General features: G+C 29.7%; 1 protein-coding gene across 15 annotated transcripts in view; it reads right to left on the bottom strand.

Moving 5' to 3' along the window:
* Hdac4 (histone deacetylase 4) overlaps window positions 1-13,026 on the bottom strand; it is a 47,028-nt gene that overhangs the window by 1,947 nt on the left and 32,055 nt on the right. For 11 of the 15 annotated variants that reach the window (XM_074247145.1, XM_074247146.1, XM_074247154.1 and 8 more), the window contains 13 exons: window positions 9,512-9,637; window positions 9,347-9,429; window positions 7,946-8,055; window positions 6,309-6,449; window positions 5,718-5,815; window positions 5,336-5,479; window positions 4,409-4,685; window positions 3,743-4,192; window positions 3,291-3,560; window positions 2,548-2,894; window positions 1,907-2,461; window positions 905-1,044; window positions 1-817 (listed from right to left, as the gene is read on the bottom strand). The exon at window positions 1-817 is cut by the window's left edge and continues 1,947 nt beyond it. In XM_074247145.1, the coding sequence (XP_074103246.1) occupies window positions 754-817; window positions 905-1,044; window positions 1,907-2,461; window positions 2,548-2,894; window positions 3,291-3,560; window positions 3,743-4,192; window positions 4,409-4,685; window positions 5,336-5,479; window positions 5,718-5,815; window positions 6,309-6,449; window positions 7,946-8,055; window positions 9,347-9,429; window positions 9,512-9,637 (2,805 nt within the window). In that variant the 3' untranslated portion in view covers window positions 1-753. The remainder of the gene's footprint in view (window positions 818-904; window positions 1,045-1,906; window positions 2,462-2,547; window positions 2,895-3,290; window positions 3,561-3,742; window positions 4,193-4,408; window positions 4,686-5,335; window positions 5,480-5,717; window positions 5,816-6,308; window positions 6,450-7,945; window positions 8,056-9,346; window positions 9,430-9,511; window positions 9,638-13,026) is intronic. The other 4 variants (XM_074247143.1, XM_074247153.1, XM_074247152.1 and 1 more) reach the window with 4 other exon arrangements.

Raw genomic sequence — 13,026 nt, 5'->3', positions numbered from 1 at the left:
TTACAGATTACGTACGGTTCTCAAAACCTTGTCTTATTTATAATATTTTATATCGTTTAGATATATTTACAAATAATAATTTTATATTCTCAAACAACGTGATTATTTAAATATTGTCCAAGATAAAATTAACAAAAAAATTATCAACTTTTTTTTTCTATCAAATCTCAAACAATTTTTGTTTACAATATAATAAAAACTACGGCCCAGCCGTGACAACTTCAATTTCAATAAATCTCCATTGAAAATTTTTTAGGTAGATTTCATAGAAATCAATTTTTTGCATTGGTCTTTATGTCGGAATTTTAAAATAATCTAAATATATATTAGGGTGGCCCAAAAAAAACCGACTATTTTTTTTTTTTTTAATTTTGAGTGAACAAATGTTAGTTTTTGATGTTTTAAGAGTTCTATCCAAAAGACAGCTTAAAAAAAAAATTTTAAGAGATCGCTCCAAATTTAAAAAAATTTTTAAAATCGTCAAAAATCGAATTTTTTTTTTTTTTTTTAATTTTTTATGAAATCTATCTATGAAATCTACCTTCCATTTCAGGTGTAGCCGAATGGCATTCTTTTTTTTAAATATGGAGGGCTCCGGTATGAGAAAATTTATTTAATAAATTTGTCAATTTATGTAAAAATACGGCAGGTATTTAAACTCATTCAAATATTTGAATGAAATTAAATTCATACGAAGATCCATCAACAATTAAAATTCATAAAAACAGTGAGGATTTTTTTTTTAACTATCATTTACTTTGTTTCATCCTGCTCCATTGGCTCTTCGGAAACTTCCCGGGAATGTTCTGGCGTTTTTCTGCAGTTAAAAAATAAATTCTATAAATACTTATCTTTAATTTAATTCCACATACCAATTATTTAAAATTATAGTAATAGTAATTACGTTAAATTAGTCGGCTGTTGCATTGATAGTGAAGCCATAGCAGACACAGTATCTGTTTCATCGTGCTCTTTCTGACTCGCTTGGACAGCACTCATTGCTACTGTATGAGCAGCTAGTTTTACACATGGCCAGTGTGACATCTGTAACAATTGATAAATTGTTAAACATAAAAAAATTATTCATAGATCTTGATGAGCTTAAATTATGTGTGAAAGTACCAGACTATTATCTCCCGTTGAAAATTAAAAAATTAACCAATAACCCATTCATACATTATATATAATTAATTTGAAACCTACTACTATAAATTATAAAATATAAAATGATATCAATAATTTCAGAGATTATTGTTTAATGACTTAATGTCTCATGAACTCAATTAATATTAATTTCCTATTGATTTTTTTGTATTTATAAAATATTTTATCTTATGAATTATTCATAAAATTCATTCTATAATTATAGAATTCCCTGTCTTTCTCGTTATCAATCAATAATTTTAAATTAATAAATATTTCTGTGAAAAAAATTTTTTTCAATATATGGCAATATATGATCTGATGTGTCTTTATTTAAATAATTTTCATATCAGGCCATATGTATTCATGTCAGATTAGATGATGTCTAATATGGCCATATGTAAATTAATAATGCCATATATGGCTTCATATATGCTTATATGGCGATGTATATGGCTACATATGGCTTTTTATATACTGATATGGCGGGTATGGCCATATATGGCTTTATATATATACTCATATGGCCAAATGTGGCTTTATATTTACTGATATGGCTCATATGGCCACCTATGGCTTCATATATCCCATATTACCATATACATTGCCATATATATGGCTTTATATATTGATATGGCTAATTTCCATATCAGGACAATTATGGTCACATTAAAAAATTATATATCTGTATATCAGGCCATATATGGCTATATAAAAAATTTTTTTCACGGGTTATAATAACAAAGATAAAATTATCTACTACCTGAATAGCAATAGTTTTCTGTAGAGTATCAATAGCATTTTGACAGGGCACCTTCGTGAGTTCTTCATCGCGAATCGGAGTAGGTTCATCCCCTAGCAACGCCCTGACACATTCCTGAGCAGAATCACAAATGGCAGCGAGATCATAGCCACCCTCTAAGGCAAGAATGACTTTGCCGTCAGCCAGCTCGAGCAAATACTGCGTCATTCTTCCAAAACACGCTGGACTAACATTGTACCCGCCTAAAGGAGCCGGGTGTCCAGTCGCGGCGTCAAATCCCGCGGATACAATAACGACGTCTGGATTGAACTCCTTAGCAATGGGCATCACGACGGTTCTAAAGGCCGCTAGATACTCAGCGTCGCCCATGGGAGGATTCAGCATGCCTGACCATGAAATATTGACATTGTATCCGAGTCCATCGCCCACTCCACACTCTGTTGAGCCTCCAGTCCCAGGAAAGAAATTTCCGTCGTCGTGTCGGTGGATTGACAGGTAAAGTACACGTGGGTCGTCGTAAAACATTTGCTGCGTTCCATTGCCATGATGGACGTCCTACATTTGTAAATAGATCATTAATAATTAATTGACAAGCTCAAGTAAGTAAATAAATAATTTATTTAAGTTTAAAAATTATTTACCCAGTCTAAAATAAGAATTTTTCTGGTATTCAACTTTTGTTGCAAAAGTTTAGCAGCTATAGCTACAGAATTAAAAAAACAGAAGCCCATGGCCTGATTCGGCTCGGCATGATGACCTGGCGGCCTGACAACAGCGAACCCATTCTTTATGTCACCCATCGCTGCTTTGAAAGCCAAATCAACAACACAACCAACAGCCATTCGCGCCGCGGGTGCCGTGTGGAGGTCGTTCCACGTTGTATCTGAGTCAACACCCACACCACCGCACGGCAGTCGTACGAAATTTTTAATTGGCAGCGGCGATAGCTTTGATAGATCTAATTTTTGACGGTTTAGCGGATTTGTACCTGAAAAATTATTATTATTCATTATTTATTTACCATTTTTACATTAATTGTCGTTTGATTTATTTTCGCTTGCACTCTATAATGAATTAAGGACCAAAAAGACATAAATTTTTACTCGTATGGCCATATATGGCTTCACATATCTCAGATTGCCATATATAGCTTCATATTTACTCATATGGCCAAATATATGGCTTTAAATTTACTCATATGGCCATATATCAATTAATATGACCATATATGGCCAGATGAAAGAGCTATATGGCCATATGAATATAGCTGATATAGCCATATATAGATTAATATGGCTTTATATAAATATATATGGCCATATAGAGCTTCGTATATGCTTATATGGCCACATATTGATCTAACAAAAAAAATTTTAAATCTCACCAAATAAAAGTGTATGAGCTTCACTATGGCAGGTTTGAATTTCTTCTAGCGTAGCTTTTCGCGATCGAATACGATCGCAGCGTTGTAGCAACCCAGTCTCAGAAAGTCTAGCCCAAACACTTTGTAGACGACCCCCGTGTTCGGGATGACCTCGTACCGTTTCCCCACAGACACACGCGTGCTTGAGCATCATCGGGTCGTAAGCCAGTCCGGTGGTGGGTCGGTGAGGAGATCCCCTTGCAAACACATCCCCACTAGTACCCTGCGGTCCTGTTACAAATAATAATCAATCGTTATAATTAATTAACTCATCAACTACCAGACAATAAATTTATAAATTAAAAGAGTACCCAGTAAAATTAAACATACTCAATATTTACATTTTTATCAAGAAAATCCGGCATGAAGTAAATTTACGATCATTAATTTGATATAACATCAAGATGTCATACCTAGATGAACAAGTGGACTGGAGAGTGCTCTGGAGAGCGGACGAGCGGTCTGGGAGTTCCTGCTGGCGACATAGGCCGGACTCTCGTTAACCTGGAGGGTATGTCGCATCATAAGGTCCCGCTGCTGCTGGAGGAATTGCTCGCGGTCGCGCTGCTGCTTGGAGATCTCGCTTTCCTCCTGGACTTCTTTCTTCCCCGTGAGATCTATCACCTCGGATTCCTCGGACTCGGGGGCTTCCTCGAGCTGGTTGGCTTGGCTGCCTCCGCTGCGCGAGACCACCCGGGTAAGGACTGTTTGACGGATCTGCTGCTTAAGATAGTTGTGAGCCTGCTGCTGTTCATGGAGCTGCTTCTCCGCGAGGTATTCTTCGTAGTGAGTCGTCGGGGGCGGTATTATCCCACCCTGGAGCATCGGGTGGCCCAGAGGTAGAGGCGCTGACTGTGTTCTACCTGTTGGACAGAAATCGGGGGGTTAGACGTCGGTAATTCTGCCGAGAGACTGGATTACGCGGGTGTAGGGTCTTGGAAGATTTGAATTATTTTTAGAGATAGTTGTTAAATAATAAGAGTAGTTATTTTTGTGGTTGGTGGTGTCTCTGTCTCAGTGGTCTTATCTGTCTTCCAAGAGTTGACACGTACGAAGGTGAGAATGAAGAGTGAACATACTACCTAAAGGCCGGTGACCAGCCTTATGAAGTCTTGCGTGAGCTACTTGAGTGTCCGTTATTGGGGAATTATGATATACTGTATGCTGTCGGCTTCCTTGCTGTTCCAAATTTTGCATTTGTTTGTGAATATATGACGGCTCGCCTTCAATTACGGTTAGTGATGGATAAAATGGCAGGGTTCCAGGTAACATTTGTCCTGTTAATGGCATACCTAGTCGCGCTGTAAATGCTGCACGGACTTCGGCTTCTGATACTGGTGCGAGTTTTGATCCACTCTGAAATTTTTTTTAATAATTTCGTTATTTTATATTATTATTTTAATAAAAATTTTTATTTTTATTTTCATCATTAAAAAAACTATCAGAATTATTTTTTAATCAGTACCAACATCAATTTTTCATACATTTATATATATTATATATATATATATATATATATATATATATATATATATATATATATATATATATATATATATATATGAAAATACATGTGGGTACTCAAATGAAAGCTCTTGATGAGTTTAACATCGAGATGAGCTTATATCTTTAATAACGTCAATAGTTAAAAAAAGTACAGTGCAATTTAACAAAAGTCATTATTTAATGAAGCAAAATTTTTTTTATTTATAGATTACAAGTGACGGTAGTCACACAGTGGCTACGTATTTATTAATAATCTATAAATATTTTCAGACTTTAACTTTTAATTAATTTCCAATAATAATAAAAAAAAAAAATTGCAGCTTTTATTTTTACTAGCGTCTATTTTTGATTTATAAATTTTACTTGTAAAATATTTAATTAAATATCTGAAAATTCTTATTATTTAATGGTAAAAATTTTGATAAAACTGAAAAATTAAATTAAACTCTGATAAATAATAAATTTTTAAAGTTAATTATTAAAAAATGATAAAAACTTACGGAAGAAGAACTAGATGACGGTACATGAGGTCTTCCTAATGATATATTCGGCATTGACGGTGAACTAAATAATGATAAATCGGAAAGACTTCCCTGTTGACTACTACTCGTTAAAGGTCCTCCATACTGTATATTTTCATTTTCCTGTTTCAGTATCAATAAATCATTAATAATTTTGAAGTAAACTTATTAATGATTAATTACAATCAATAAGTTTTGAAGTAAAGCAATTTTAGTTTGAAAACTTTATTAAAATGTTTAACTTCGCGTGTTATAATTAAGTTTAAAGTGTGAAGTAATATCGATTTATCCGTCGGAAGAATTAAACAATAATATATAAAGTAAGTAATTAGCTAATAAAAGTTATTACAATAAAATTTACCTCTTGAATAGGAGTATTACTGCCAGCAGGAGGACTTGCTTGGGAGTTGTTCCCTGTTGGCGGTGAATTAGGCCCGGATTCGGGGTTCGAACCTGAGTCTGATAAAATAAATGACATTAATTATGGGTGAATTAAATAAAAATTTTTATTCATGTGAATAATAAATAAATAATTGAATTTAAAATTGAAATATTAGATTAAAAAATTTATCAAAAATATAATTTATAAATCCGAAAAATTATAATTAAAAAACAAAATTGTTAATTCATGCAGTTATTGAAACATCAAAAATTCAAATCAACAATCAAATTAAATTCAAACTATGCACAAAAAATAATAAAACTATTAGTTTGACTAAATTTATTTTAAAGGATGTAAATTTATAAAAAATAAGGCGAAAAAATTAAAAAAAAAATTAATTATCGGGGAAAATAAATAAAATAATTTAACAATAAATTTAAAATAATACAAAATAGCATTTTAACAATTTATGTTAAAATATTAATTATTATTATTATTATTATTATGAATAATATTTATAAAGTGCTTTTGGCATGGAAGAGATGAGGATAAATTAGTATTGGGACGTACTTGCAAGGAGTGACTTCCGCTTGAGATGCGACAGGAGTCGATCCTTCCGACGTGCCGTAAGGGGTGAATTTCGTGTCGCTGCCATGTTCCGCTCCATCACACGCTGTTTAAGTCGCACCTTGAGCAAGTTTGGCTCCGAGGCTGGCCAATTCACCCGGTGTTAGTTATTTTTTATTATTATTACATGACTTGATTATTTTTTTTTTTTAACTTTGGGACTATACGGACTTTGCATTGTTGTGCTCGCGACACACAACCATTAAAGTATTTTAAAAATTTTTTATTTGTATTGTATTAAACTAATTTTAAAAAAAGTGCACAGACGTCTAACAAAACACATCGTCAGAACTTTTTAATTAATCAAATAAAACATTGTTCCAATTAGCTCTGTTTACCAAATATTATACTTACTTTTGGTAATTATATACTAATGAGAATTAATTATTTATAAAAACATAAAAAATCGAAACTCTTTAATAAAGTGACTTAGAAAAAAAATAAACCGTAAAATAAACCCAAAAAAAAAATTGAAATATGTCAAGTTTGTTTATTTATTTATTTTGCTCGGTAGATTATTTATATAGAGTTATTTTGTCATGTCATCCTTTAGAAAGATTAAAGTGACACCTGAACACGCTAAATATTGATTTTATATTTTTTTATTCATTGAATTTTCATAAATTATAAAAGTTTTCATAAATGACAGCTCAAAAGTTTTATGTAAATTTTTTATAACTAAAATAAAATTTTTTTTTTATTTAAGGGAGTATTTTGGTCTAGAAATTTAGTTCTACTGAATTGAATTATTTGAAATTTGGTGTAAGTCTTTTTTATAGGCTTCTCTATCGCATGAACTATTCTCGTCTCCAAATTTCAATATTTAATAATTTTAAAAAATTCGGAAAACTCAAAAAAAGTGGTACAAAAATTAACATTTTATGAAAAAATTTTTTTTTAAGAGATACTTTAATTTGACCAATAGAGGGCGAGAGAAAAAAAAATATAAACTTTTCTTCAATATTTAATAAAAAAATTTTTAAATAAAATTTTTTGACACAATGACGCAAAATTTTTTACTGTGTACAGTAGCGGGATTGCTTCAAATTAATTTTTTTTTTTTTTTCCAAATTGCTAGGAGGGTTGAAGTCGTGGGTATAGTCGCGTGCCAATTTTTTGAACCCCCCACTTTATTAGAAGCTAATTGTTTTAATTTTTTTTACTATTTTTTTCTGTATTCTTGAAATATTAATAAATATCATAAAAAAAATGGATATTAAAAATATCAATTGCTTTTTTTTACGGCACTTAAAAATTTACCTTAAATTCAAGCTTCTAGACCGAAATACCCCCTTAAAAAAATCAACAAAAAACTTTGACATTTTATATAATTACCAATTTTAATAATTAAAATAATTATTTATTATTATTATTGTCGAATAATTCCCATGAAATTTAATTAACAAAACATTTATTTATAATTAATAAAATAAACAATAAAACCAAGTTATGACGACGTTAAAATCATGCTTTAGTAAGCAGTCTACTAGCACACAAACTGTTTGACGAAAAAAAAAAAAATTAAATAAATTTATATCACTCAATAAATAGTCTAAGCACATGTGACATTAAATTAATACCTGTTTTACGAAGTGGAAAATCGTCCCCGAATTTTTCCTGCAGCATCTGAGGCATCCGATAAGGATGGGAAGTATTCGTCGAACTGCTGGATTCCGACTGAGACTGTATCCTGCCAAGCGAAAAATGATCGATAATTTAAAAATTCATCAGAAAATAGTCGAGAGTTAAAAATAAAATTTTTAAATATTTTTAAGGAGTAAAAATAAATTCAAATGTAAGTTTAAAAGTATAATAGGTAAAGACGGACAGTTTAACGATTTAAAGCAAGTGGTTATTGCATAGGAAGGACAGGAAAATATCCTCGGTCACAACACTCGTCAGTGCTAAATGAATAACTGGGCCAGGTTGTGCTATTATCGTTACACCACGAGACTTACAGCCGTACAGTCAAAGCAGTTCAGTAAAATTGCACTTGCAGTTACTATTCACTACTGTATGGCCTCGATATAAACTAAAACTACTTTAAAATTTACCCGCCTCAATTGCCCTCGTAAACTATTTATTATTTATACTTAATTCATGTGATTTGCCTTTAAGGGTAATTCTGTGAATTCTTTGTTATGTTTTATTATTTTATATTTTTAATTTATTTTATATTCAATTATTATACACAAAATAAAAAAATTATTTCAAATTTAAATTACTTAAAAAGTTTAATTATTTTTTTAATAAAATTAAAAACAAAAAAAAATAAATTTTTTAATTATAAAAAAAAATTATTTTTTAATGATTTATAATTTTTTTAATAGATTTAAAATTTTGGTAATTTCTTTGAATGAAAAATATAATTACTTTAATTAAAAGTTTGTAATTTTCCCTTTTTCAAAATTGTCATGATAAAAAGTCTAATTATTTTTTATCAAAATTTATTAAAGCTCAATTTACTTTGACAATTTAAACAATATGATAATGACACACTTTATTGCAAATAATTGAACGATAAAAAATTCCATGAGTCACTCTACCCCCAATAGATTACATAACAATTAAAAAAATTAGACCGTTCTTTCATTACACTAGATAATTTATTTATTTTGAATAAACGAAATGAAAGATAAAAAAAAAACGATAACTGATAGGAAGTCACGTAGGCGGGAATGAAAATTCCAGAAGCAATTCGAAGAAAATAAATATATATCCCCTCAGAATTCGTCGAGCTGCATTTCAATCAATCTTACCAAATATATATACTTGTATTGGGACAACGGAAGACAATTGGCAGAAAAAAATCAGCCATTTACCTGAAGGTTATTGACTCTTTCATTCCGTGGGTTTAAAATTATAAATTTTACTTGAGTCTGTCCACGATTAAGTCACGCGGTCACGTAAAAACCCTCAAGAAGATTTTTTGGGTATTTTTTTTTTTATGAAAAAAAAAAAAAAATCGAAATTTAACTAACCAACTTCTGTAACCAGGAGTGCCGGGCACGGCTCCATTAGCTGCAGCTGCAGCTTCTCTCTGTTTTTTATTGACGAGAAAACTCTAAAAACGAAATTTTTTAAATTAAATTACGAAGAAGCAAACGCGCAAAATTGAGAGTAATTTTATTTGTATAAATAATTACCTGCAAGCGTAATTTGACCTCCGTAGAAGCGATAGCACTGTGATCATGTTTGTCTTTCTTTCGCAGCGCCTCAATCCGCTCTTTTTCCCTCATTTGATCCTCGAGCTGCTTCTGCTGTTCCCAGAGCTACGATAAAATCAATAGGTGCCTTAAAAAATATGAAATATAATATTGGTTTTATAATTACGTACTTATCGCAATTAAAGACAATGTGTGTCTTACAAGTCGCAATCATTTTTTTTTGCCACGTTTGGTCTATTTTTTTTTTTAAAGACAAATATGAACAAATTTTAATTTATTACTCGTTGCATATTTATTACATAATTTTATAATTATTCCGTTTAAAAAAAAAAAATATTGATAATTATAAATTATGCAAAACGGTAATTTATTACTTGTTTGATGAGCATTTAATTCTATATAATAAATATTTTGATAAAAATCTAAATCAATTGTCTAAAAAGTAACGACGTAATAGACGATTAAATTACGCCGTAATTTAAGTGAAACAAAAGTAGTTACGACAGTAATCTATGTAATATGTTAAATTAATTAAATAAATAAACGGGGAATAATGATAATGATAATAACAATGAATGTGATGAATTTTTGAAGCTTCTTGCTCTATTCGAAGAATCCAATGTTGTTAAACATTCAAACTAACAGTGAATTTTAATTACACACTTGTCTACATAAAACATTACATTTTGATAAAAAATAGTAATATTTTACTGTTATCTACGGGCTATAGTTTCATAAATTTATCTGTTAGCTTTTCGATACATAAATAAAAATGTAACAAAAAACAATTTTTTTTTTTTTTTTATACATTCAATTCTTCCGAGGGATTACAAAGGCCCGAATAATTGTAAATGAAACAATTAAATAGAGAAATAGAAGAACAGCGAAAGTTTTGATGGGTGTGATAAAATTTTATTAATGCAAAAAGAAAACTGTACGGCACTTGTAATGGAAGTGAATAGGTTGTCTGTAATAAATTAGCAACCAAGAAGAGATCCCGAGTAATATCATTGCAGCTGGCGCCTGCTCTCACCCATTACATTTGTACACATTTAACATGTATTATGTACATACATATATTTAATACTACTATGTTTCATTCCGTACTTTTCCACTAAAGTGGGTAACATTTGTCGAGCTGTGAGAGAACTCACAAGCCTCAATTATTTATTCATATGTAATCCCCCTATGAGCGATTGATCTAGTCTGATGGAGTTCCCATCCATATATCGAAGCATGTGTGTGTGTGTGTGTGTGTGTGTGTGTGTGTGTGTGTGTGTGTGTATGGTATTAAATAGAATTGGAAAAAATTTGTATACTTGTCAGTATTTGTATGTCATGTACAGTAATTTTTGTAAAAAAATTAAGGACTATGTGTTTTTATATTGTAAAATTTTATTTTTTTTTTTTTTTTTCGTCATCCTCCCCTGTTTTTTTGTTCGGACTTATGTCTTCTTTTATTAATTGTAAATCCTGTGAATATTCGCTAAAGATCCACTATTGTAAAATAATCTATGAATTAAATTGTAAATAAATATATACACTCAACCAATCTTGTACCGTGGATCAAGGAAAATTTTCCTAAAAATTTTCCTAAATATATAAATAAATAAATTAATAAATATTGTAAAATTTTAAGGTATTCATTAATTTTTTTTTTTTTATATTTGTATTGAGTTTTTAATTTAACATGAAAATTGTTAATTATTTATTTGTTTGTAAACACTTAGGTTCCTGATATTGTCAGAATAAAACTGACGTTAAAATAAATGAAATAAAATACATAAAATAATTTTGATCTACAACAATCTGATTTAAATTAATTACAAAAAAATTTACACCTGATTAGAGCAATAATATTTTTATTTTATTAATTAATATTGAAAAGAAATTAAAAAAATTTTTTAATTAAATATCGACTGATTTAAAAAATACAATTAATTTTGATTTTAATTTCTAGCCTTTAATTATTGCTTTGTACTTAATATTTTTGAGCGAATAAAAAAAAAAAATAGTTCATAAGAGATCTTGAAAAAAAAATCGTCACATATATATGTATTTATTTATATATGTATATAGACATAAATTTGAAGAAACGCAATTTGCGAAGCTATAGTGCAGCTATATCCTACAGAAGCTTAGAGAAATAAATGTATGTATAATTCAACGGGCTTAGTAACGAATGCGCGACTTTGCACACCAACAATATGTGCTTTACTGTCACCATGTGCCTCCGCACCTTTGTACTTTTATTTTATTCCAATATATTTTTTATTCTGTATCTGTTTTATTTTTATCGGGCACGTTTTTACTTTTCCTGTTTGTTGATTCGCGTGTCGACGTGCCTACTCAATACTCTGACAGTTCTCTAGATTATTCATGAATTCTATAAATAGTTGCAGAGAAAGTTCATTTGGACTATTCATTCTCATTTTTAATTTAATAAACATTTTTTGTTATTTTGTGAAAGCTGAAAATTTTTATTGAATTACACACAGATAGATATTTGACAATTTTAAATAGCAATGCAAATATTTTCTCTCTTAGTTAGGTTTATTGATCCATGAAATAAAAATTTAAGTATGTTTTCTCGTAAATAGATTGTTACGTAACAAAACATTTAACTATGCCTGTATTTATGTTTATAGATTTAATGTGTTGGCTGATTATGCAAAGGCTCTACATTTTTGAGGATTACAAAGTAAGTAATTGCTCGTCGCTATTTTTATTAATAATTTTTTTTATTTAGTTGAATAATAAACCCAAGGTGTTGCATAATCTCAATTACAGAGCTCGGTAAAATTATAAGGGTTCAAAAAATGTTATTTTGAGAGCTCACCGGTTACGAGTTTAGTAGACGGAAAGTTTGTTAGACGTAATTTTTAAATTTATACGACATTTAAAGATAAACACTTGGAGAAAAAAAAAAGCATTATCATTCTATTCTATTTTAAAATTAACTGCCTGAAAACAAAACTATTAAAACAAAAATTTTATCTATTTTAAGAAACTATGACGTTCAACAAAACAATAACTATAAAAATAACCTTATCATTAAAAATTACGTTTTAAATAGAAACTATTAAAAGTTTTGGGAATTTTTATAGCCAAGAAATTTTTAGAAATCGTAAAAGTTCTTAAAAAAATCCAAAATACTATTTTATTTTTTTTTTTTCTGTTGAGGCGGTACGGAGTGAAATAAAGGATAATAATGCAAAAAAAAATATTTTCAATCCATGAATAAATTAAAGCACATTTTGTAATCGATAAAATCAACATAAAAAATAGTGTAAGTACAAGAGATATTAACTGCAGGGAATATGAAAAGCACATCAACACTCATAATGATATTATAGTCTGAAGGATCAATAAATCCGTTTGCACGTGCTACACGCGACTCGTGATTCAATAATATAAGTCACGTACCAATTTTTTTATTTTACATACTCTATAATCTCGGCGTAAAAGTAATATTGATCAAAAAGATATATATT

The sequence above is a fragment of the Cotesia typhae genome, unplaced genomic scaffold (assembly GCF_013202065.1).
Source record: "Cotesia typhae breed Kobodo isofemale line unplaced genomic scaffold, CoteBio_Ctyphae contig_48, whole genome shotgun sequence".
Lineage (NCBI taxonomy): Eukaryota > Metazoa > Arthropoda > Insecta > Hymenoptera > Braconidae > Cotesia > Cotesia typhae.
This window is presented reverse-complemented; position numbering and strand designations above follow the sequence as displayed.